General features: G+C 42.6%; 1 protein-coding gene across 1 annotated transcript in view; it reads left to right on the forward strand.

The window, feature by feature from the left end:
- LOC117370448 (piezo-type mechanosensitive ion channel component 2-like) overlaps positions 1 to 27,268 on the forward strand; it is a 77,536-nt gene that overhangs the window by 20,594 nt on the left and 29,674 nt on the right. Inside the window, 28 exon segments of the mRNA XM_055221762.1 lie at positions 238 to 386; positions 842 to 920; positions 1,937 to 2,031; positions 2,961 to 3,069; positions 3,790 to 4,005; positions 5,945 to 6,121; positions 6,194 to 6,307; positions 6,624 to 6,824; positions 6,906 to 7,110; positions 7,446 to 7,547; positions 9,179 to 9,350; positions 10,097 to 10,183; positions 12,046 to 12,202; positions 12,384 to 12,480; positions 14,018 to 14,180; positions 15,444 to 15,533; positions 17,475 to 17,632; positions 20,071 to 20,186; positions 20,300 to 20,417; positions 21,750 to 21,795; positions 21,859 to 22,048; positions 22,483 to 23,305; positions 23,979 to 24,114; positions 24,501 to 24,671; positions 24,740 to 24,841; positions 25,013 to 25,169; positions 25,236 to 25,418; positions 25,856 to 26,021. Of these exon segments, the coding sequence (XP_055077737.1) occupies positions 238 to 386; positions 842 to 920; positions 1,937 to 2,031; positions 2,961 to 3,069; positions 3,790 to 4,005; positions 5,945 to 6,121; positions 6,194 to 6,307; positions 6,624 to 6,824; positions 6,906 to 7,110; positions 7,446 to 7,547; positions 9,179 to 9,350; positions 10,097 to 10,183; positions 12,046 to 12,202; positions 12,384 to 12,480; positions 14,018 to 14,180; positions 15,444 to 15,533; positions 17,475 to 17,632; positions 20,071 to 20,186; positions 20,300 to 20,417; positions 21,750 to 21,795; positions 21,859 to 22,048; positions 22,483 to 23,305; positions 23,979 to 24,114; positions 24,501 to 24,671; positions 24,740 to 24,841; positions 25,013 to 25,169; positions 25,236 to 25,418; positions 25,856 to 26,021 (4,579 nt within the window).

Here is a 27,268-nt window from a genome sequence, read left to right on the forward strand (position 1 = left end):
GTTCTTTAAACCAGTGAGGCATGATTATTTTTATATTAATGTAACCTATTAAAAGTTCAGGAGGGAGTGGTTATAGGTTGAGAATTAAGGATGATCACTACTGGTGGGTGACAGGTTGTCTGAAACAGAGTCCAGATGAATCCAGACCATCCATTCTAAAGCCAGTCATTGAGCACATTTGAGCAGCATTCCCTTGGTTGCTGTAGAGTGACACAGCACCAATGTGCTCTTGTTCAGGTAAACTACCAGTGGTGGCGCTCTCTGCTCAGGGCCTTCTGGCTCACGGTGGTGGTTTACTCCATGATGGTCCTGATCCTGGTCTACACCTTCCAGTTCCCCTCAGCTCCGGTCAGCTGGAGCTACTACACTGGCCTCAGCATTCACAGGTGAGGCCAGATTCGTGTTTGGTGTTTGCTTTGCTGAACATCTACCTAAACTACAAATCAAAAGTTTGGACACACCCTCTCATTCAATGTTTTTTTTTTTTTTTTAATGTTTACTACATTTTATATACACACTGAGCCACATCAAAGAGCCACCCTTGCATTGTCGACCGCACTGCAAACCCTACTCTCAGTGAGCTTCCTGATGAAGTCTTCTGAAATGGTTTTCATTTCGCAGCTGTGCCTTGTCAGGAACAAGAAATGTCAAAGGTGAAAAGCAAAGGCAGACTATTGAAAAGGCATAAAATGTTATTTTGAGTTTATCTTTGGTTGGCTACATTCCATATGTGTCATTTATAATTTTGATGCCTTCTGTGAGAATCACAGTGTAAATTACCATGGAAAGAAGAAACAGAAATGAAAAGGTATGTCCAATCTTTTGTCTGTGCTCTCTGCAGGCTGGATGATCTGGGGCTGGAGAAGTTCTCTGTTCCTGTGCTCTTCACCAGAATCTTTATCCCAGCTGCGTTCCTGCTGGTAGCCACTACAACTCATTACATCATATGAACAGAAAGGAAGAAGTTGACAACTAGATTTCGATATTCTGCTCTCGGAATGGGCATAAAGCCAATATTCTGTATCCATACTGTTTAATGTATTCATAAAAAATGGCCCTCCCTACTTGGCCCCATTCCACTGTACCCTCATTTGGAGAGTTTTGACTAGCCCTTCTTAAATGGTGCGAGGTACTTTTTGTACCTTCTTGGCCCATATTCAAACCAGGTCAAGCAGATACTACACTGTTGTGACTGTCAATGTTTCCATGGATATTGGTTTGTTGCGGAGAGTTTCCATGGATATAAACTGCCGAGCCAAAAAAAAAGTTGCCACCAAAAAAAAAGGTCACACGCTAATATTTGGTTGTTCCGCCTTTAGCTTTGATTGCGTCACACATTCGCTGTGGCATTGTTTCGATTTTGCTTCTACAACGTCACAAGATTTATTTCCGTCCAGTGATGCATACATTTTTCACCAAGATGTTGCATTGATGATGCACAAAGCCTGCTGGAGAAGGCTTTGTGCAGTCTGACCGCTGCACAAAGCCTTCTCCAGCATATCCCAAAGATTCTCAATGGGGTTAAGGTCTGCACTCTGTGGTGGATAATCCATATGTGAAAATGATGTCTCATGCTCCTGAACCACTCTGTCACAATTTGAGCCCGATGAATCCTGGCATTGTCATTTTGGAATACGCCCGTGCCATCAGGGAAGAAAAAATCCATTGATGGAATAACCTGGTCATTCAGTATATTCAGGTGTCAGCTGACCTCATTCTTTGAGCACAGACTGTTGCTGAACCTAGACATGACCAACTGCAGGAGGTTCCTAACTATTTGCTTGGTGACTTTTTTTTTGGCCGGGCAGCGTAGTACCGGATTCTAAAGAGTAATCGAAACATAACCAGACCCCATAAGACCAACCAGAGAAGGGCCAACTAAGGCTGGTGGAAAACTGACTTTTCCATCTAAATCTGTGTTTGTTTGTTGTTCCAGGTGTGTGTGATCCACTTGCATTACTTTCACGAGCCCTTCCTGCAGCTCACAGACCTTCAGACAGTGGTGGACACTCACAACAGCACAATCACCAGGTACACAGCCCCAACCACATCACCACCATACCACGCCACATCCCCAACCACACCACCATACTACGCAACTGAGCCCCAACCACACCACTATACTATGCAACAGAGCCCCAAAAGCACCACCATACTACGCAACAGAGCCCCAACCACACCACCATACTACGCAACAGAGCCCCAACCATACCACCATACTACGCAACAGAGCACCAAAAACACCACCAGACTACACAACAGAGCTCCAACCACACCACTACCATACCACGCCACAGCCCCAACCATACCACCATACTACGCAACAGAGCCCCAACCACACCACCATACTACGCAACAGAGCCCCAACCACACCGCCATACTAAACAACAGAGCCCCAAAAACACCACCATACTACGCAACAGAGCCCCAACCACACCACCACACTACGCAACAGAGCCCCAACCACACCGCCGTACTACACCACAGAGCCCCAACCCCACCACCATACTACGCAACAGAGCACCAACCACACCACTACCATACCACGCCACAGCCCCAACCACACAACCACACAACCATACTACGCAACAGAGCCCCAAAAACACCACCATACCACGCCACAGAGCCCCAACCATACCACCATACCACGCCACAGAGCCCCAACCACACCACCATGCCACACCAGAGTCCCAACCACACCACCATACCATGCCACAGCCCCAACCACACCACCATACCACGCCACGGAGCCCCAACCACACCACCATACCACTTCACAGAGCCTGGCTGGACATAGCACGCCACACATCCGTACCCTGCCACACAGGCCACTTTTTGTGACCATATGTTTATTCATTAAATATGGAACAGTGTACATTTACGTGCTGGACTAACACACTTACTTGGCACACACTTACGGCATGTAAATGTGCCAGAGTTAACCATGGTGCTGTGTGCAGACTGGTGCATTCAGACGGCAGCCTGGTGGACCTGTCTGAGGGAGGACACCGCATGAGCGCTGAGAGCAAACACATGGACAACAACCTGGAGATGCAGGAGGAGGAGGAGGCAGTTCACTCCATGTCTGACCACATCACAGGTCACCCAGAATTAAACTATACTCCCCTATGGATGTTATCCATGCATGTTTAAGTGATCTAGTAATCTCTGAGAAGTAAATAAAACATAAAATCACTAATCGCAATCGTAATGCTTACAAAAGAACACTGTTAGATATTTTTCCCCAAATTATTCAGCTCTACTTCAGTATTCAAATAAATGCTCCATATAAGACTAATATGACACTATACGCCTGCCACAGCATCCAAAAATAGTTTTACACATTTCAGAGCTTTTAACCATGTTATAATTTTTTCCCCTTACCATTTACTCACCTGAAGTTGTATTTGGAGTGATTCATGCATGCTCTAGCAAACTTTAATCTTATCTTAGCTTTTTTCAAAGATGATATTGCAGATTTCATTGCCAGTAGCATACATCTACTGTGATGTGCTTACTGCATTCTCCAATTTAATTTTCTTAATTGGTGAAATGCATAAGATTGAGCAGTGTCGCGTAGCCATTTTGGCACAAATGGAAAAAAATGCAGACAACTTCATGGCTCTGTGTTGTGATGATGTTTATGGCGACATCAGTTCTCATTGGGTGGACTTGTTTCTTTTATTAAGTCGTTTTAGGTGAATATTGTGGCTTAAAATCCCCAAATAATGACATAATGATCCACGGGTATCATAAATTTGAACTATGTTACAGACACAGGCACAATAGATCTGTGTTAAAAGCGAAGCTCAGATCATTAACATTATAACGCTCACTAATATTACAGTACTGGTGTCTTGGCGTCTCGTGGTGGACCGCCTCTCGGTACTCTTCCTGCGCTTCCTCCTGTCCCTACAGAAGCTACAGCGCCTCGTGTGGTGGCTACTGGAATTGCACATAGTCAAAGTGGTGTCAGCATACATCATCTGGGTGTCTGTCAAAGAGGTATGCACATATTCAAGAGTCTCTGCAGGGCTGCAGTTTAGTAACAAGAGAAACTGGAGCTAGGCGAAAAAGTAGTTGGTGACAAGACATAACACTTTTTGTCAAGCATAGATCAGGATTTAGATAAGAAGAGACAAAATCTATGTATAGAATTTTAAACAAAGACAGAACAAAATCCCACAAAATAGCAATAGATCTATTAGATCTAGATAATAGGTCTAATGATAAAGGAATTAACATACAAACACATTTAGACATTTACACAGATGCAGGCATATTAACTGTGTTACTGTTGTAGTACTTGATAGTGCCACATGACAGCACCTGTGTCAATATTTACCCTCACCAATCTCTTATAACATGCAGCCTTTTCCATCATTCACTCCTTAGATATTCTTATTATAGCAATATTTGATCACTTCAGCATTTTCAAAATTAGCAGGGCACATGTCACCTGTCCAGTCTTTATCATCCTCAACACAGGTTTGCTCAGATAAGGCATTTGTCCCTTGTCCCCCACCAGACACACAGATTAGGTACACACGATTTATAATTTGTAATTTATTTATGGTTCCAGGCGCTTCTGAACCATGTTCGTAACTTGTGGCTCATTCATGACAGTTTGGCTACTTCACATCGCTCACATGCTCCTTCATGTCATACCTCGTGCCAGCTCTAACCAGTCAGCGCTTGAGCTTAGCTTGAGTGGACAGAGTGTAACTGATGTTAAATACGCTTTTTTTTTAATAGTTTTTTTATTTTTATTTTGAGCTGAGAAAAAGTTTATGATCTAAAAATAGGTAAAAATCACCACAAAATTCGACCTTTATGAAAATTGTTAGTACGCTATCAGCCTCTGTCAGCCGAACATGAGCAGTTTATGATTACATTGTGCTCTATGAGAAAAATCCTTTCTGAACATGAGGGATTTTTTTGTTGTAGTACCAATGAGTATCCACTAATCCAACTTGAGGGCGCTCTAAGCAGCAGGACCCTATCCTGTTATTTTAATAGATCCATGTTCTTGAGTCATAATAAACATTAAAACAACACCACAAACTGAAGTATTCTACGAGTGAGGTAGTTAGTGGGCTGCTCGGCACAGAGCCAATTATTGATCATGATGGACCAATATATTTCAGTCAATACAATACACCATACAGTACTTATCAAGGTATTATTTTCCTAGTATTATAGGGGTACTTTCAAGAAATTTGTGGATTGCTACAACTGGTTATTACACCTTAAATGGTTCTTTAAAGATGGTTTCAAATAGTCTGTAATAGACAAACTGAAACACCAAAATTCTGCCAGTGGAGGTGTTAAACAAAAACAACTAAGAAATTATCTTAATAGGTCTAAAAGTGATGTCAAACTTTAAAAGTCCTATATTACGTTAAATAAATTCTTGTGAATTTTAAGCCATGTCAGAACGTTGTCAGCTCCTCAAAGATATATGTGAAGTTGTGTTTTTGTTTCATTCACACATGTTTGAGTAACACTTTATTATTAGTCTGTTAGATCTGCAAAACTCAAAATGCTCTGTTTCACCTTGTGATGTCATGAAGTGGTAGTTTTCAGGTTAACAGCTCCTTTTTCCTTTTGTTTAGTAGAGATCCCAGGGCTGAAATTATCCAAATGAATCTAGTGAAAATGAATTAAAAAACACAGTGGAGCACGTCCTGTATGACCATGTGACATCACAAGGTGGAGCAGAGTGTTTTCTGTTTGAGAAGAGGATTTGTGTGTTAAATATGCGTGAATGAAACAAAACACAACTTCACGTATGATTGTGATGAGGAAACAACATTATAATAGAGAAAATAGTGTAATGTGGGCCCTTTAACATTTGCATGCTCATTAGGATCGATATGTGCATAACAGTATCACTACCAGATCCTATCTGATTCCTACTCTCCTCCCTGTACTATCTGCACAGGTGTGTGTGTTCAACCTGGTATTCATTCTGTGTGTGGCTGTGGGCTTACCATGCAGAAGGTGGCGCCCCCTACTGTCTTCAGTGTGCACCATCTGGACCTGTGTGGTCATTGTCTGCAAGATGCTGTACCAGCTGAACGTGGTACAGCCCATCAAGTACTCCTCCACCTGCCCCATGGTACACAGCAGACACAGTACTGGTGTATACTGCATATATCATGGTAAACACTCATTCATTAGCATGTTACAGGTCGCTAACACCAGTCTGGACCTGTCCAAGTCTGTGCTGTACTCGGGACCTGTAGACCCCGCCCAGTGGGTGGGACTCAGGAAAACCAAAGGGAGAGTTCTGGACTATCTGCTGGTAACACAACTGCACCACATATCAAACTCAAGAGTTCTACTACTACTGTAGAACTCTACAATGTTCACTCTACAATCTTCAGGGATACACTAAGAAAAATAGTCTCTGTTTAAATATAATTTTGTGAGCTCTTGGCCAAGATAAGCAGCTGCGTTGTCTATATATAGGCACATATAGACAGTTAGGAAGCTCAACATTTCCTCCCTCTTTGAAGTCCACTCTGGATCTAGTTTAACCTAGTTTAAATTGTAAAAGCTTGATATCTGGACAAATATATTGTGGGTTTGTTGTGGAATAGCTTGTGGTGTCTCCACAGAGTAACCTGACCATGCTAGCACTGTTAGCCTTTGAGGTGACAGTCTACCGGCATCAAGAGCTTTATCGTCTGCGTCGTGGTGAGACCCCGCCCCCTACCAGGACGTTGTTTGATGACATCACCAGGTGTCACCTTGATGAGGGCCTTCTCAACTGCACCAAGTACTTCATCAACTACTTCTTCTACAAGTTTGGCCTGGAGGTTAGGATATATAGGATTTATATTTTCATCCGTCTTCTCCTGAACATGGTATCTGATCATGCGTGACTTGTCCTTTTTTAGACATGCTTCCTGTTGGCAGTGAATGTGATTGGTCAGAGGATGGACGTGTTTGCAGTTGGCCACGCCCTCGCTCTCATCAGCATCATGTGGCGTCGCAGCAGGAGTCTCATTTCTGCAGTTTGGCCTTGCTACTGCTACTTCCTGTCAGGCATTTTGTGTGTGCAGTACATCCTCTGTATCGGCTATCCTCCTGCCTCCTGTGCAGGTGTGTTTGAACTGGGGAAACAGTGTCACTGTTAGCTAGCCACACTATTATATTACTCCATAGCAACATCATTTCAATTTTTTTTATTTAGTTTTCCTTGAGGGTTACGTGTTTGTGTGTGTGTTTTCTTTTATATTTGGGCCTGCTGAATTGGCTGATAAAAAAAAAAAAAAAAAAAGGTAAATTAAATCAAATCAAATTAAAGGCTTATATATCATGCCATTGTTTGGTATATTTTTTTCTGTTCTTGTTCTTGTTGGAATTTCCTCACTGTGGGACTAATAAAGGGATATCTTATCTTATCTTCTCCTCTGATCAAGCCTGTTTTCCTGCAGATTACCCCTGGAGGGCGCCCTCCTCCAGCCTAGACTCCAATGTGGTGAAATGGCTGTTCCTCCCAGACCACCTCACACCCCCCAACCCCATCTTTCTGCTCTGTAAGTGCCCCCCTCCTAAACTCTAGATTGACTGATTGCACCATTTGGTTCTGGTTTGTTTTATCAGGTTGAATGCACATTATTTGTCATAATACAGAAAAAAAAAAAAAAAATTCAAGTGCCAGGATGTGGACTCAATTTAAATATATTACTCAGAGGATAAAAAAACCCTTCCAAAACAATCACATGTGGTTATTTCATCACATGTTCCGACCACACTGCTAGTATGTGCATTTCAAAGCAGCAATGTGAAACAAATCATGAAGTAACACATCGAGTAAGGAAAGAAACAGTGAGAAGAACCAAAGAAAGCTGATAGAGCGCGGTTGTGGACTTTCCGTTACCATAACTCCACAACCAATTGTGCTGTCATGTAAAATCAAGCAGCGTCTCAAAGCAGAGGCATGGGGCTTTTTAAATATCTTACTGTCATTACGGTAATCTGTTTAAGTTGTCCCTCAAAGATGACCAATCAGAGCACAGGTGCCGCAGGGATTTTCCCAGGTTATTTGATACGTCAAAGGAAAAATATAGATGTATATGTAAAATAGAGGTAGTTGTGTGAAAAAATGCAGTACATTCTGATACTTCCTTTAACATGATTTTTATGTCTAAAAAGAATAAAGTCTAGGGGTTAAACTCCATACACCTTCAGTAGAATTTGGATGATTCAGGTCTGGAATTGCCAATCTCTACTTAACAAAAGGTAAAAGGTATGGTAACTGTTTACTTGAAAAGTACCACAGCGTGACATCGTGAGGTGGAACAAAGCCTTTTGCGCTTCGGAGATACAGACATGTGTGAATGAAACATGTGTTTTTGAGGTAACAACATTATAACATGGGTTAAAGCTTTAATGAGGAGGAGTTGAACCATACTCCACTCAGGGGGTTTGAGGAATTGGATTAGATCATTGCACAATTGGTGAGTGCAGTAATTTCAACCATGAATGAATGAAAGCAGAGGGGAGTAAAGGGTCTATTTGAGATTACTGACCACAATTAAATTAAAGAGTCATCTCTCACTGTTTGATTGCAAAGGCTGCTCCAGCTGTATCGTAATGCTCCTCTATCCCACTCTCTCCCGTCTATCTTTCTCTCCCTCCCTCCCCATTCCCTTTCTCTCCTCTTTCTTTCTGTCTCCCTCTGTCCCTATAACCCTCTCTCTTTTTCTCTCTCCCTCTCTTATCTCACCCTCTCTGTCCCCTACTCTTTTTATCCCCTCCTTTTCCCCTCTCTTTACCTCTATCCCTCTTCCTCCTCTCTCTGCTCCGGTATTCCTCTTCTCCCCCCCTTCTCTCCCTTCCTCCCCCTCTCTTTTTTTCCCCTCTCTTTACCCTCTTCCCATCTTCCTCCCTTGCTCTGTTCCCCTCGCTTCATCCCCCGCTCTTCCCTCTCGCTTCCTCTCCCCCCCCCCTTCCCCCACTCCATCGTCCCCCTCGTTCTCAACCCGATCCTCCCTCTCCCACCTCCCTTTTACCTTCTTTCTCACACTTTCTCACTCTCTCCTTGCCTTCCCTCTCTTTGTACCACCTCTCCTTCTCTTCCCCCTCTCCCTCTCTCTTCACCCCCCCTCTCTTCACTTCTCTCCCTCTCTTCCCCCTCTCTTCTTCTCTTTCCTCTGGTGCTCAGACGACTTCCTGCTTCTGCTGGGGGCCTCTCTGCAGAGACAGGTGTTTGAGGAGGAGCTGCAGCCTCATGTCCAGCAGAGGGCAGGAGACAACACAGAGCTGGAGCTGGACCAGGACCCAGACCTGATCAGGCGCCTTCCCTCCAACCCTGTGCCCGACTTCATGCTCTGCAGGTTAGTATCACACATATATTATGAGGCTAGTTTAACGTAGGTATTACAGAATCCATTATGGTTATACAGTGGTCCCTCGCTATAATGCAATTCACCTTTCGTGGTCTCGCTGTTTCATGGCTTTTTTTGTGTGTATTTTTTTTGCATGCTTTTTTTTAACAGTGTATGAACATACACTGTGTTCTGCGTCCTGATTGGCTAAGGGACGTGCCACATCTCTTGTACAGTACAGAATGTGTTTAGCCAAATTTACATAAATGTTGGCCCGTGGCCAAAAGGCCGAGGAAGATGGTCACCATCACAGAGAAAGTTGAATTTCTGCCCATGCTGAGGGAAGGTAGAAGTCAGGCGGCTATAGGGGGCGCCATTACAGAATAAATTAATCTTTGGTTCGTCACATAAAGAAGGAGGAAAATAACATAAGGACGACAGCAGCAATAAGTTTGAACAGGGAGCAAAAAGGGTTGTAACTGCAACCAGACAAAGACCATCGTACAGTACAGTACAGTATAGTATTTCGTTTCGTTCTATAATACTGTGCTTATTTTTTTTTTAAATCTACGAAGATTTGAACTTTGAGAGTGTTTAAACAAGAGAGAAATGTGAGAAAACGTTAATGCATTTTTTATTGTGACCTGAATAACCACGAATATCATCTAAGCGACATCTCTTGACATCCCTGAGCCTGAAAACATGCATGTGTGTGCAGCGCATTTGAAGTATCTACTGTTCTGTGTTTGCTTTAGGTCTTACTTAGACATGCTGAAGGTCATCATCTTCTGCTACATGTTCTGGTTTGTCCTCACCATCATCTTCATCACAGGCACCACCAGGTAAACCCCCTCCCCCCACCTCCCTCCTCTGCCTTGCTGCTTCCTTCCCTCCTCTGCTGTGATTGCATAGGTGTATTTAAGATGTGGTGCGCCTTGCCTGGCAAGAGCAGTCAGCTTCAGTTGAGGAAGGAGAAAAAGATCACTCAGCGTTACAGGGCAGGTCTTGTGTGCATTTGAAGTGTTGGACTGAACAAAACTGCATTGAACTTTGTGATTGCGTTCTCCTGTCTCACACACCACGGACTGAAGTGCATATCACCAGAGCAAAGAACACAGAGCTCACTGTGGAGTTTACACACTAACACCACTATCAGTGCACAGCACTGCATTTCCCATCATGCCTTAGGCTTTGTAGTCCATGAAAGTGGGTAAAGGCAGCTGCTGTTGCTTTTTCTTCCCCCCTTCATCTGCCTTGATCTTATAATATTACTGGGGCCTATGTAACAGTGTCGTACACTGCCCGGCCACAAAAAGGTCGCCACCTGGATTTAACTAAGCAAATAAGTCCTCTCCTCCTCCAGTTGGTCAGGTCTCAGTTCAGCAACAGTCTGTGCTCAAAGAATGAGGTCAGCTGACACCTGAATATACTGAATGACCAGGTTATTCCATCAATGTATTTTTTCTTCCCTGATGACACGGGCATATTCCAAGATGACAATGCCAGGATTCATCGGGCTCAAATTGTGAAAGAGTGGTTCAGGAGCATGAGACATCATTTTCACACATGGATTGTCCACCACAGAGTCGAGACCTTAACCCAAGGGTTGGCCCGGGGGCCCTCAGACCAATTTTTATTGGCCCTCAGGACTTCAGTTGAACTGGCCTAATTGATCAGAATCAGAAGACTTGTATTGCCATCGTCTGTGAACACAGTTCACAAACTAGGAACTTACTTCGGTGATAAAGTGCAACATAAAACACACTGAATAAATACAAATACAAATAAGGGCATGCACAAAGTTAAAAAAGATATGCTTAAAAAATAAAATAAAATACTAGGTAGAAAATATTTACAACAGCAGCATCAGAACAACAGTGCAAATTTGAGTAATCCTACCAATATATCCTAAATAACATCACATTACATTGTCATACAGACCTAATAATAATATTTCAAGCCTTATTTAAAGTATGTTAAATGCAGACTTCTGAATTATCCCACTGTACTGACCACTGGTCTGTGGCCCTCGGTGTCGAATATTTTTCAAGATATGGCCCTCAGTGAAAAGAGTTTGGGCACCCCTGTCTTAACCCCATTGAGAATCTTTGGGATGTGCTGGAGAAGGCTTTGTGCAGCGGTCAGACTCTAACATCATCAATGCAAAATCTTGGTGAAAAATTAATGCAACATTGGATGGAAATCTTGTGACATTGCAGAAGCGAAATCGAAACAATACCACAGCGGATGTGTGATGTAATCAAAGCTAAAGGAGGAACAACAAAATATTTGAGTGTGTGACCTTTCTTTTTGGTAGTGAATTTTTTTTTGGCCCGGCAGTGTAATAAGCGTGTCATGATAAAACATTTTGAAGCACGATATACTGCTGAAAAAAAATATAGACAATAAACGATTGTACTAAATGTTATTAAGCCACTTACATGACAACCCTAAAGCAGGATTCTTCCAAAAAAGTTATTTATCCAACTGCAGCTCTGCAGCTCAAATCGTAGTACAGAAAAATAACAAAAAGTTCCCAGCTAGTATAAAGAAAAAGTACTCATGATAAATATTGACCTCCAAAAGTAATTGTTCCATCTGTCATGTAACCTATGGTAAGTCGATATAGTAATTATTGTGACAGGCTTAGTGTTGTAGCACCCTCCTCTTGTAGCCATCATGTGACCCTGAGCCGTGTGTGCAGGATCAGTGTCTTCTGTATGGGCTACCTGGTAGCCTGCTTCTACTTCTTGCTGGTGGGTGGAGACTTACTCCTGAAGCCGCTCAGCTCCATCCTGCTTTACTGGGACTGTTTGATTGGATACAACGTGTTTGTCATCACCATGAAAAACATACTCTCAGTAAGTCTGTTTGAAAAAAATGAAAAAAGTATTACCTGACTCAACCTGACCTCTCCATGACCTCCTCCTGAGCTCTACATGACCTTCTCCATGACCTCTTCATGACCTCCTCTTGACCTCTCCATGATCTTCTCCTGACTTTTGACCTGCCGTGACTGGGAGTATGTGTCTTGTGTTGTAGATCCTGGCATGTGGCTTCATTAAGTCTTTGGTAGTGAACCACTGTTGGCTCATCCAGCTCTTCAGCCTGGCCTGCACCATCAAAGGCTACAGCAAACGTACGTGACCTCCTTCAAAGCAGATAGTCCAAAGTCCAGAGACAAGAGTCACTGAAGAATGTTGCATGGACTTTTCCTTTATGGTTCAAATCCTACAAGCAATTTATTAACTTTTGTAAACAAAGATAAAACAAAGATGACAAAAATGCCAGGCTTGGAGTGGCTTTGTTAATGGCCTGCAGGCTACAACAGCAAGAACCTATAAACTCTTTTCATCCAGGGAGTGGCACACAGGTGAGGCTCAGGGCATCTGCACAGTCCAGGAGTACTAGAAAAGTGCTACAAGAGTACAATTTATTTATAATGTTACTCAAATGTTCAACTCTGTCAACTGGACAAAAATGTACTTGAGTGAAGCCGTTTGGCTGCTCATCCAAGCCTCTTCTTCAGTTCTGGTCAGATTTCTGGTGGACACTGCCTTATATATCTGTCTGAAGGGAGGAGCTAACTACACTGAAACGAACACACCTATTGTTTACAGTTTCTGTTTGTTGGCTAGCTCTATTGAACTACACTTTGAAGTGTGCCAGCATCAGAAATTGGGGCCTTAGACATAATTTATCTCCTATTTATAACTCCTCAGACCTAAATCAAAACAAGGAAAACAACAGTGCTTGCCAGTATACTGACATTAGGGGCCTGATTGATGATGCAAAATATGACTGAGGCACACACAAGACTAAAGCTAGCGTAAGCACCAAAGAAATTCTGGTTTATTTTTTTTGCATTTATTTCATTCAGCTGCATTTTAACCCCTCTTTCTTTAATGCATTGAGGGTTTCTAGTGCTAGTTGCATTATACACTGCAAGTGTAATATTTTTTATATTGATGGGAGTGGTGTGCATTGACCATCCCTGGAAATATAGTGGTATCACAAGATCAAGACAGCATCTGGTGAGAAACTATTATTTTCTGTTTATATCTGTTTTTTTGCCAGTCCCAGTCCCCACAAACTCATTGTTGTGCTGCTGTTGATCTGTATTGATGCTCCTGTAGCACTTATAGATGTCCTGCGACTCGTGGGACTGGCCTAGGTCTTTGGGTGTGTCTTGCTCGACCCATGTCATGCCCAAAAGCGGCCTTGACGGTTTGTAATCAACCCCCCCCCCCCCCCTTTCCCACCCCACTTGTTCCAAACAGTGCCAGTGGAAATGAAGCTTTAGTGTAGTTCAATAGACCTAGCTAACAAACACACCTATCTATAAACAGATCTGTTTGTTTCAGTGTAGTTAGCTCCTCACTTCGGATAGATTGGCAGTGTCCACTAATAATCTGACCAAAACTGAAGAAGCAGACTGAATAAGCAGTGAAACGTCTTCACTCAAAAACTTTTTGTCCAGTAGACAGAATTGTATTTTTCTTTTGCTACGGATCATACCTGGACAACTATGGGATTACACGCACTTACTCAAATAAATATAATTATTAAGTACTAACCATCTCATATATCTATTCTAGGGCAAGACTAATTTTGCTCAAAATTATGCAAAATACATTTTACATGCAATTTACATACAATCCTTTATTTGGATGTAGCGGAACAGAACTCCAAACAGTGTGAGCTTCCTAATGACGAGGCGGGGATCATCTGGGATGGCATCTGCTTCTGTTTCCTGCTGCTGCAGAGGAGAGTGTTCAGGAGCCACTACTTCCTCTACGTACTCCTGGATCTGCACAACACCCAGTTGCTAGCGTCAAGGTACAACCCTGCCTGTTGACTCCAGCAGCAGTCACTATGTTTACATGCACACGGACCTCCGAGTGCGCTGAACAACTAAAGGCCACCCTTGTCCCAGTCTACAGCAGATCAAAGAACTGCACAGGTGTGAACGAGGTCTACGAGATGTTCAGGGTCATTTTATAATTAAGCATTGCCACTAATACATGCTAGTTATAATTGCGAATGGAGCTCACATGGTGTAAGCGTCAAAGAGGACTAAGAGACTGAAAACATAAAGTCAGAAGGGTTTATGAGTTTTCTCACAGGTAAAGTGAACAATGAAGCAAAAGACTCTACACAAAGGACAGGATGGGAGATGTGCAAGTTTACAGTTAGCATTATCTTGGTAAGCTCCCACGCAACAGCAGGAACACACAGTTCTGTCCTTGATGCCAAGCAACAAAGTCTCTATTGTATATTGTGTGTCTGCATCTTACCGGTATTCATGTGTTATGAACTTAGTATTAATACATCGAGATACAAGTTTAAAGTAGTGTGCACTACTAAATGTACATAGTTTATGTACAAGTAATGTACAAGTTTATAATGTTGCTCAACTCGCTATGTGATAATTAATGACCACAAGACCTAAAATTGTATTTAAAATCTATTAATTAATCTATTTATTAAAGCATTTCACTGAATCTCGGTCTTTTAGGACTTAAAACAACCGTGTTATGGATATTAGTTACCACGTAGCTAGTTAGCCTACATGATGTCTTTGAACTTAACATTTGAATTTTTCAGAAAGTCTATGGGAAAATTGAATGGAAAATTTACTTCTGGAACCGGAGCAGGTGGTCACTGAGCTCCATACAAATGACAGTCGTAGACATAACCACACTTTTGGCAGAAGTAGACAGCCCGCAGTGGAGGGGCTGTAGTTTATTATCACTGCTGATCTAAAACTAGTGAGTTCACTTCCAAACACATCTCTAATACTTGCCTGATTGTTTCTTACCCTGTGCAGTTGAATGCCTCTCCTAGCCTGTGTCTAATCCAAATCGGACTAAACTCTTACATGCAGCAGGCATCTGAGTACATACTGGCTTCACCATTTGGGTTATTGGGATCTTTGTGTTATTGAGAACCACCACACCTCAGTCCTAGTTCCTGGGTTTACATGCATTTTGATGAATCAGTTTAAATTGGGCTAGACCAGTTATCTGGTTTTCGTAGTGAGTGACCCATCTCAGTCAGAGTAAGTACTTAAAGGAATGCTCTTTATGTGTCTGTGTGCAGAGGGGCAGAGCTGTTTGAGGCCTCCACTGTGAAGGCAGTGAGAGCCAGGCTGCAGGTGGAGAAGAACTCGATGGACCTGCTCAAGAGACAGTAAAGACATGCTCACTTAAAGGGCCCATATTATACTGTCTTCTGATCTGTTATAATGCTCTTTCCTTTGGTGTCATTTGACTATCTTGAAGTTGAGAGCACGTAGACAGAAATCGAGGATGCGGTAACTAAAAGAAAGCACGTATGTGCCTGACATCTCCCGGTGTTGTTGTCCCTGTGTGCTGTTTACCCTCCAGTGCCCTCTCTCTTTCTGCCTGCACCTGCTTGTTTTTTTTCTTCAACAAGCACACGCTTGGTTATTTCTTCTTCAACTAGAAATTCAAAACAAGACTTGAACAGATGATCACAGATTTAGAGAGGTTGAGTCAACTTTGACAATCATGAACAACCCAAATGGAAGTTTATTCTTTATCACAGAATTTGTAATTACTGTAAAAACAAACATCAGCAGTATCACATTTTGACATGACACTATCTCAAAATGACATGACGGTTTCACGAAACCACGTGATAGTTTCATGTTAAAACAGGATACAAAATTATGATGAAATTATGTGATATGTAAAACGTAAGTAGAGGATCTATCTACTTTTGCGTGTTTGTGTGATGAGATAAAGGCTATGCTACTGATGTTGGCATGACTTGTAATAGTAGTAGTAGTAGTAGTAGTAGTAGTAGTAGCAGTAGTAGTAGTAGTAGTAGTAGAGCCTCTAGGAGTAGGACTACTGCTTGTGTGCAAATGATAAAGCTGCATCACCAATGGGAAGATGAGCCCATGAGGGAGCACTGACATGACTGTGTTAGTGCTGTGAGCTCCTGTGCTCCTCCACATCAAAGTCTGGCTGAGTGAACTCAGCCCGGAGTTATGAGAGACTCGAGTCTCTTTACACAGACTGGGTATGTGCCCACAGTCTACAGCTGTGCACACCGCAAGAAGCAGCTGTTTGCCATTGACCAAATCCTGTACCTTCAGTAAATAAATCATATGTGTAATAGCAGCTTCTTAAGCAGCCTCTGTCTCCTCACTCAAAATAAGGCAGATTTCAGGTCATCCCAACATCAGTAGCATAGCCTATATCTCATCACACAAACGCACAAAAGTGGATAGATGCTCTACTGTAGTTCCTTGTTTTACATATCACATAATTTCATGATAATTTTGTATCTCATTTTAACATTAAAAACTGACGTAATTTAATGTCAAAATGTGATACTGCTGATGTTTGTTTAGTTCAGATTTGGCAGTTGTACACTGATATTAAATTGCACAAATTGTAAAATTACAAATTCTGTAATAAAGAATAAACTTACATTTGGGTTGTTCATGACTGTCAAAATTGACTCAATTCAATTTTAATTCAATTTATTTTTGTTGTGCCCAAAATCACAACAGCAGTTGCCTCTTAGGACTAGAAAGTTAGAAAGGTAGAAAATCAACAATGAAACAGAAACAAACAAATAAATTAACAGAAAACAAGCAAATGTCCCAGAACATCTCCAGTCCTTAGACCCTCCGTCTTGGCAAGGAAAAAACTAAGAAAAAAAAACAGTAGGAAAAAGAGAAACCTCAAGAAGAACCACAGTGAAGGAGAGATCCACTCTCAACCTCTCAAAATCTGTAATAATCTGTTCATGTCTTGTTTTGATGATTTATTTCTCGTTGAAGAAAAAAAAAATATGGTAATACAGAAAGTGCTTTAAACTCCATACACCTTCCCTTGACCTTCACTAGAATCACTTGGTAATTCAGCCCTGGAATGGCCTATCTTTACTGGACAAAAGGAATAGATCATTTTGAGCTTTAAAGATGTTGACAGATTAATAATAGAGGTACCCAATCACGTGTCACTGACAAGTATGTTTTTGAGCATTATAACATGGCTAAAAGCTCACAGGAGTTAATTTTGCACAATATAGGATTTTTAATCCAGGATGCAGGCTGGTTTTTGTCTCCTCACTTCATCTCTCATGTGTCCTCAGGATGGAGAGAATCAAAACGAGACAGCAGAAGTTCCGCCAAGGCAAAGAGACACTGCTGAGTTTTAACAAGGAGACTGCTGATGCCGAGGGGAAAACTGCCCCCAAGGACAGGAAGGAAAACCGCCAGTGGTGGAGGCCCTGGGTCAACCACGCCTCCAGTAAGTTATTAAAGCATTTCACCTTTTTGGACTTTAAACAACCACATCATGGATGTCAGTTACCATGTAGCTGCTTAGCTTGGAAGTTGTAGTAACAACTCTCGTGTCCTGTTTGCAACGGTAAACAGATTAACAAACCCCCCAGTTCCACTGCCGTTAGAACTAATTTCCACATCTAAGTGCAATGAGTTTGCAGTGTTCTTTAATAACAAGGTTCAGGGCATTAAAAATGCCATAAATTCCACAACGCAAAAAACAACCCAGCACCCACCTAGACACTTAGAGCTGACTCACTTTGCACCTGTAACTGACAAAACTGTCCAAGAGATTGTCACCAGTCTGAGTTCATCTACATGCTGCCTCGATGTGTTACCCACTAAATTTCTAAAGTCTGTGCTCAACAGTTTGCTATCACCACTCACTCACATAATTAATATGTTACTTCAATCTGGAACATTCCCAAGCGCTTTGAAAACTGCGGTTATCAAGCCTCTCCTAAAGAAGAGCAGTCTTGATGCCACAATATTGAACAATTATCGACCAATCTCAAATCTGCCGTTTTTAGGCAAAGTCCTCGAAAAAGTCGTTTACCAACAGCTTATTAACTTCCTCAAAATGAACAACTCCTTTGATGTCTTCCAGTCAGGTTTTAGACCCCACCACAGCACTGAGACTGCTCTTATCAAGGTGACAAATGACATCTGCCTGAACACTGATGCAGGCAAAGTCTCAGTCTTGATCCTGTTAGATCTGAGTGCTGCCTTTGACACTGTGGATCATGGGATTCTCTTACAGAGACTAGGGGACTGGATGGGCATCTCTGGTACTGCACTAAACTGGTTCAATTCCTATTTAGAAAACAGGGAGTACTTTGTGGAAATTGGAAAATGTATATCAGATAAAATGTCCCTGACCTGTGGGGTGCCCCAGGGTTCAATCCTGGGACCCCTGCTGTTCAATCTCTACATGCTGCTGTTAGGCCAGTTAATACGCAGCAATAATGTGTCTTACCACACCTATGCAGATGACACTCAGATCTGTGTCTCACTGGCAGCAGGTGAATATGGACCAGTGGATTCACTCTGCCATTGCATCCAGCAGATCAGTGTGTGGATACAAAACAACTTTCTTCTGCTAAACTCAGACAAGACTGAAGTCATCATCTTTGACCCACAGAAACATAGAGAAAGTGTCAGCAGTCACCTCCAGTCTCTCTCTCTAAAACCTTCAAATCAGGCTAGAAATCTAGGGGTAACAATGGACTCACACTTGAACTTTAACAGCCACATCAAATCAATAACATCTGCAGCTTTTTACCACCTAAAAAACATTGCAAAAATCAAAGGTATACTGTCAAAGCCAGACTTAGAGAGACTTATCTATGCATTTGTCTCCAGGAGGTTAGACTACTGTAACGGCCTGCTCACTGGCCTCTCCAAACGAGCCTTAACACAGCTGCAGTACATCCAGAACGCTGCTGCTCGGGTCCTGACTAGAACCAGGAAGTACGAGCACATAAGTCCTGTGCTCAGGTCTCTGCACTGGCTTCCTGTAGCTCAGAGAATAGACTTTAAAGCAGCTCTGCTTGTGTATAAGTCTCTCCATGGCCTAGGTCCAAAGTATATCTCCGACATGTTAGTGCCATATGAACCATCTCGCAATTTGACGACTTCAGGGACCGGCCTCCTGCTGGTGTCCAGAGTCAGGACTAAACATGGGGAAACAGCGTTTCAGTTTTATGCAGCTAAAACCTGGAGCAGTCTTCCTGATGATGTGAGACAGGCCTCTACTTCGACAATATTTAAATCCAGGCTCAAAACGGTTCTGTTTAGCTGTGCATATGACTTAAAAGTTTTTTATTCTGCACTCTTCTCCTTTAATGGTAATTTTATGATGACAAAAGAAACATGGACTGACTGACTTTTATTAGACATAGTAAAGTGACAGGAAAGTATTTGAGAGGTGACAGGAAAGTTTTGTAAAGTAATGGGAAAGTTGTTAAACTGAGCAAGACAGTGTTTAAAGAGTGCGAGAGAGAGTTTTTAAAGAGTGCAAACGAGTGGGTGAGAGAGTTGCAGATTGGGTGATTATTTATGTTTTGATTTGAGTGATTTTAATGTCTTTCTTATTCTGTAAAGCACTTTGAATTACCTTGTGTACGAATTGTGCTATACAAATAAACTTGCCTTGCCTTGCTTTGCCTTGAAAACTAGTGCTTCATGACATCACCATCAGAGTACCACCACAGTCCTACTATAGCACTACCATAGTCCCACCACAGTCCTACTATAGTAGTATATGGCACTACCATAGTCCCACCACAGTCCTACTATAGCACTACACAGTTCTACTATAGCACTACCATAGTCCCACCACAGTCCTACTATAGCACTACCATAGTCCCACCACAGCTCGCACTAACACTCCACCTCTCTCAGTGATCCGCAGTGGGGACTACTATCTGTTTGAAACTGACAGCGATGAGGAAACAGAAGAGGAAAAGGAGGAGGAGCATATGAAAAGGGTGCGGCCTCAAGACAAATCTGCATTTCAGGTTAGCACTTGTACAGTGTTCATTCACTGTTTAGTTTTTCAATATTTTTTAGATTGTTTATTTATCAGCATCACAATGTTGTAAGCGTGCTAATGTGAGTGTGCGGTGTGCAGTTTGTTTACCACGCCTGGATCACTGACTCCAGAACTGCCATGAGAGCCCGTCATAGGCAGAAGAAGCTGCACCAGAGGTCTGCCCGGAGGAGGCCACGCTGGGAGCATAGGGCAGCAGGTTGACCTCATCACATTCTGTAGGATTATTGTTCAGTTTAGCCAGTGATGTCTCCTGTATGTTTACACTAGTGAGATAAGCCATCGTAGTATTCCGAAAATGTTCTTTTTTTTTCTTTTTTTTTTCTTCAAATTACTTTTGTTTTCATCTAGCAGACCAGTTTGTTTGTTTACCTTGACATGTTTGCGCTATTTGTCTGCAGTCATTCTCAGAAGAGTCACATGATGTTGCTGTGATGTGTCTTGCAGGCTGATTTACACAGTCTTTGGTGTGGTCTTCCACGAGGAATTGGCAAGGAAAAAGTTAGAAACTGAAAGGCCACTGAGGGGTATTGTATGATGCAAAGTAAAGTGAAAGCCTGGCTTATTTGGACTATCCAAGCTTCTCAACTCCTCAGCTCCAACTCTAGATAGTCTCTTTGATGGAATAGAGCTGAGTTGCTGTAGAAACAAGCACCTGGAGACAAACCTGATTGAGACCAGGCTCTCTGCCCAGCTTTACTTTTATATACAACAGAATAAGCTTCAAACGTAGAAGGTTACCGTGCATCAGGAAGGGGTCAGGTAACTTAATTCTCCGCATTAAGTAGGCTACACAGTATGTAGCCAGCCTCCTGTCTGCCGATGTTTTTTCTTCTTGCTCCTTGAAAGTTCCATGTCCCAAATCAAACTGTTGTCCATGTGCACTGTAGCTTCTCTCTCATTTAGTAAGATCATTAAAAACACTATACTTTGAGCCCATTTTTAGGTATATCATCGCTCCTTTGATCTGGCCTTCTCTGAGTCACCGGGAATGGGCACAAACTGCATCTTAACCTTCAAGCCTGAATTAACTTTGGGCAGATCCTGGCTTATTTTTTGCATGGAATGACTTGAGGCTTACGCTGGAGGTGGAGCTAGTTTGAGCACAGGATTTCAGGACTGTTAAGCCACTTTGATGGAATACCCCCAAAGTTATTGAGACAGAGGAGAATAAACACCATCACTGGATAAAAGAGGCAATAGAAATCCAGAAATGTGCCCATAATACACTGAACTGAGACGAGGGGGTATTCTTGCTTTCCCACACTCAGGATACTGTTTCGAGGAAGTTGTACTGCAGAAGGTGCTGTCAATCTGCCTCTCCCGGAAGGAAGACCACAGACCAAAGACTGTGTAAATCAGCCGTTAGACATGTCACGGCAACATCATGTGACTCTTTTGAGGATGACTGCAGACAAGTAGTCCAAACATGTTAAGGTTAATAAACAAACTGGTCTGTTAGATGAAAACAAAAGTAATCCACAATAGTAGTTGATAATGCCTTTTCCTTTTATTGGTGTATTTCATGAAGCCATTGAGGTCTCCACGGAAACAGATGAGGAGGATACAGAGGAGGAGTTGGATGTTGCAGGTAAGTTATTAGTACTTTGTATGTCCAGACTTATTTTGTTCACCTTCAGACTGCAGGCTGCTGTTGTTCCAGAGACCGTGCTCCAGAGGCTTTCCAGTGGGCTGCACTTCTGCTGGGTGCTGGTGTCTGCTCTACTGGACTCCCTGACTACATGGCTCCGTGGCTTGTGTCAAGAGCACATTGATATTTCCACCGTTCTCCGGATAGAGAGATGCATGCTCACTCAGCAGGCCCGTCAGGTACTGCACTCCGCAGAGAATACTGAAAGTTTCATGTTGTATTTGTCAGAGCACAGTGGTGTTGTCATGATACTAAAACTTCAAATACTAAGTATTTTGATATGAAGAAACAGACTCGATACTCAATACCGATTCTAATACCATAATGATAATAATTAAAGAAAGAACTTTTCATTAAACAGAATGTGATTTTCAACATTAGATTGTACTTTCTTTTCTATTCCTATGTGGTCTTATATCTGTGTAATCCCTCAGTGTCCAGGTAGGTTCCATAGCGGTCCATAGGTGTATACTAGTCTATATGTTGTTACACTTGTTCTGATATGGCTTTTAGTTTTGATACTTGTTTAAATGAATATTTAGTTTATAGATACTAGTTATACTAGTTTTGGCATCGATTATTATCTGATTTTCTATACTTTTCACAACCCTAGGGCACAGCTCCATCTCGAGAAGGCATTCACCTCTACTACCAGCAGCAGCTAAAGAGGAGCTCCAAGGAGTCCGGACTGGACCACAGAGCCCACACAGGGCCTGAGTCAGACCATAATAAACCAGAATCGAACTATAATGTGTCTGACTACACTGTCCCAGACCACACTGGACCAGACCACACTGAACCAGACCATACCAAACCAGAACACACCGGACCAGACCATAAAGGACTAGACCATACTGACATGGAGCACATTGAACCAGAGCTCACCAAACGAGAACACTGTGAACTGGGCCCTACCCAGCAAGATCTCACTGGAAAAGGCCACACTGAACTGGACCACACTGAACCGGACCACACTGAACCGGACCACACTGAACTGGATCACACTGAACCAGACCACACTGAACTGGATCACACTGAACTGGATCGAACTGAGCCAGACCACTCTGAACCAGAGCGTTCTGAACTAGAACACTGTAAATCAGACCCCACCAGTCCAGACCACACTGGAAAAGACCACACTGAATTAAGCCACACTGAACTGGACCACTCTGAACCAGACCAAACTGGACCAGAGCTCACCAAACTAGAACACTGTGAACTGGACCCCAAACAACCAGATTTCACTGCAGAAGACCACGCAGAACAAGGCCTTACTGAACTGGACCATACTGAAACTGAGCAGGACCTGAGTGGACTTGGACCACACGATGGTGCACATAGGCTGGACCGCACGGAGCAGGAACATGATGGACTCAGACCTGACCTGTGTGGATTGGAAAAGGATCCAACTAAACACAGCAAACACATCAAACCAGGTATGGTGCAAAGTTGTGCACTTCTTAAAATTTACATTTTAAGTCATATAAACATGACCTGTCACAGTCCCCAGAGACAAGGTAGGTTAGTTCAAATCATATATGCTGATTTATTTTTAATTCATAGTTTGATGTTTTGGTTCTCAAGATGATTATCCAATCAGAAAGCAGAATGAGCCTCACATCAGTCTCTTAGTTGGTTTAAACCTAAAAGAACTCTCTGTGATCTGAATGAAAACAACCTTTACTCCAGCAACTGCAGCCAATCATTACTGAGTGCTAGTGCAGCTTCTGCAGCTCAGTGAGTGAATTCTGGAGGTTCTCAGCTTTCACATGACATGGCACCTCCATATATTGAGAATGGACAACAATATTCAGTTGTGGTAGTAGTTCCTTTTTTAAAACATAGAGTTACATGCAGTTCCTTTAATCTATACAAAAATGAGAAAAAATAAAAGTATAAAAGTTCATTGTCAGGGAGGGAAGTGTAGGTTTGTGTACTGTTTCAAGGGTGTCCTCAGTATGGCACAGCTGGGATGTTAGCCTGGGGTAGGTATGCACTCCTGGCGCTCTACAGGGCCCTGGTCTCAGCTCTGACCTATGTTTCTTCTGGCCCCACTGCTTTGCTGCATGTGTCACACTTAAACTTGTTATTGTTTTGCTTGTGGTGCAGACAAGTCAAGTGAATTGTCCTGTGTGACGAGTGGAGCAGAGAGCGGAGTGGGTGCCCGGCGCAGACCCAGGCTGCTGAAGATGAGGAGGGTGAGGTCGTCATCTTCATCAGAGGGAGAAGAGGAGCTCCCACACAGGTCTGAGAGCTCTGTAAATAAGGCTCTTCATGACAAGAGCAAGCTTCTCTCCGTAGAAAAAAATAAGAAAAACTCCAGAATAGTTACATAGTGGATCCATTGAGTTGAAATGTATCGTGTGTTATTTTATTTATAGTTATATATTTCAGGGACAGTACATATTAATCAACATGACAAATTACATCTTCAAAGTCATCCCCTAGCTTAGTGTCTTACAACCCAATGGTGAGTCCGGACTTCCATTTCGAGATAGCTGCATTAGACCACTTTTGGTTGACTTTGGCTTGTGGAAACTCATCCACTAGGCCCCACTTTTTCTGAACAGCACCCGTCCAAGTGTGGTAGAACAGATCTCTTTACATAACTGCATTGTGTCTCCTCTCCAGCTGGAGTCATCTGCCTCCCTCCTACAGCCTGGCTCTGGGTCTGGACCAGGACCCTGAGCTCCTCCAGGGACGCCTCAGCACAGAGGAGCAGCTCCAAGCAGAGCCGCTGGAGTCCCCTCTGTCTCTGTGTCGCACCCAGGAACTGACAGCCAGCGAACTGCTCCAGAACAGGTCAATATACCAGTGTAAAAAATGTAAGTACATCCTCTATCTGTATAAAGTTGGTATTGTACCTACAGGACGTTCTACGATGAAGAGCTGGAGGCCTCAGACCACTTTTTTAGTAGCCAGCCTCAGCTGCTGCAGCTCTGCTACACTCTCTACAGCATCCTGGCAGCAAGGTACACCTGACTTTAATGCAACTGCAGGAATACTTTTTGGTTATAATTCTCATCATTGTGTGGTTTTATTATCATGTAATTCTATGCTTAGGCCCTATTATAAGGCCTATAAGCACGTGGTCTGTACTGATTGTACTTTAAATGCTCTGATACCCCTCCGTCCCTGCACAGGTCTGAAGCTGTGTGCTTCCTGGTCATGGTGGTGAACCACATGGTGTCGGCCTCCTGCCTGACTCTGGTGCTGCCTGTACTGGTCTTCCTGTGGGCTTCGCTCTCAGTGCCTCGGCCCAGTAAGGCCTTCTGGATGACAGCTATCATCTACACTGAGGTGCCCTCTCACTCCGCACCTGTGGCTCTGGGCTATCTGCAGGTTAACACTGTGTGTTCTTCACAGGTTACCATCGTCATCAAGTATTTTTTCCAGTTTGGATTCTTTCCATTTAATCAGAAGCTTGAGGTGGACCGCTCCAAGCCCTTCCATCCTCCCAACATACTGGGAGTGGAGAAGAAGGAGGGCTATGTGATCTATGACCTGCTGCAGCTGCTCATTCTGTTCTACCACCGAGCCATACTTAAGGTACTGGGGACACTCACTGATACTGGGACACTTGATTGTTTTGTTAAGTATGTATATAGTTTTGTATCATGTTTTTGTATTTAAATGGAGTGGGCTTGTGGGCTGAGCATTGCACAAAATCTCACAGCTAATTGTGAGGAGGGTTTGACTAGGGCCCAGGAGAGCTCTCTAAAATACTCAAACAAGCTTGGATGACATCTATAACTGCTTCAGGCATGTTTTTGATGAGGGAACAATGTTATAACATAGTAGAAAGCTCAAAAAATAGATTTTGCATAATGCCCCCTCTTTAACTTACCTTACTGAAACCTACTATATCATCATAACATATCATGTCACACAATATGAAGTGTACTTTTAAAAAGAATAAATCAGTCAAATGTTTTTGAGGGGTCAGAGGGACATTAAACTGACCCCTGTGTTCCTACTGTGTACAGTGCCATGGGCTGTGGGACCAGACTGACCCTGAGCCAAACAGCCCCGGTATCCAGCTCAGCTCTACCCGCACCTCTTGTTCAGAGCCAGGAGGGGGAGAACCTACACCTCCACACCCAGCAGGCAGGAGGAGGGAGCAGCCAGGGTTTAGCCCGGAGTCTCCCGCAGGTACAGTCTTCTCTCTCATAAGAGTCTGTGTTCTACTGTTGGGCCTTTCCTATAAAACACATTTTCATTTCAAGTGAACGGTGGGGAAGGATCTGTCAGCTCCATTTAACACAACAGGATCCAACTGATACTTTGCAGCTGATGTCATCGACATTTCCTGGGGATGTGATGCCAACTAGAGGCTCTGCTATGTTTGAAACTCTGTTTAGACAGAAATCTGAGCTTTATACAGTCTGTTGAGAAAGACCACAGGTGAGCTGATTTGTGCTCTTAAACAAGTCTCTCACACATAAAGTCACTCTCATATTGTTGTTGAAAATCAAACACCTAAACAGGACCATCAGTGCTGTATTGATCACAGGCTCCTGAAAATGTGCTATTTAAATACATTTTATATTTTCAGACAATCTTAAAACTTATTTGACAGTGTTTGCTAATCTGTGCACTGTGTTTCCATGGTAATTTCTGAACATTCCACCCTCAGTGTGACATCACTACAAAGTACCATTATGTGGCAAGAGTTTGGTTGGAAGAATATTGTGAGGTTCTCTGTCTTCATAAAGTACTGTTATCCCTGTGATGACAACAGATGGGTGGCAGCATCCAGACCACTGGAGTTTAGGTGGCAAACTGTAATAAGCTTCTTTGCCACATGACCACATAATTCCAGGTTTAGAAGACAGCAATTGGAATGGACAAGGGAAATGGATGTTAGTGCCATTAGATATTACACCTATTCAAAAAAGACACCAAAGAAGTGAAGATTCATATTGGAGACTGTGGTTCATCTGGGGCTAACCATTTTCATATTTCCAGGGACATTATTATTTTTTTAATTCTATTGGTCACAGATATGCAAACCTTATAAATTATGTTATTGGGTAAATTACCCTGTACATTTGAAAGTATTTAGTTTGGAGAATGCTCATAATTGGATGAAGGATGATATTAGAGACTAAATAGGCTAAAAGTGGAACCTCCAACAATAGGTGAATGGATTAACATGGTCCACGAAATTGCGATGGAAAAGCTCTCTTTCACCCTCTAGATCCAAAGGACAAATTGTATGATGCACGGACAAAATGGAGTATGTTAATAATAATGATAATGCCTTAGTCTATGTAGTGCTTTGTGCATTATTCATTCACTCTGCGGTAGTAAGTAGCGGTGGCTACAATAGCTGTGTGGCTACAATAGCTGTGTGAGATCTGTCAAGATGGGGCTTGAACAAGAAGGTTTAGCCACTG

This window comes from Periophthalmus magnuspinnatus, chromosome 1, assembly GCF_009829125.3.
Source record: "Periophthalmus magnuspinnatus isolate fPerMag1 chromosome 1, fPerMag1.2.pri, whole genome shotgun sequence".
In the NCBI taxonomy this organism is placed as follows: Eukaryota; Metazoa; Chordata; class Actinopteri; order Gobiiformes; family Gobiidae; genus Periophthalmus; species Periophthalmus magnuspinnatus.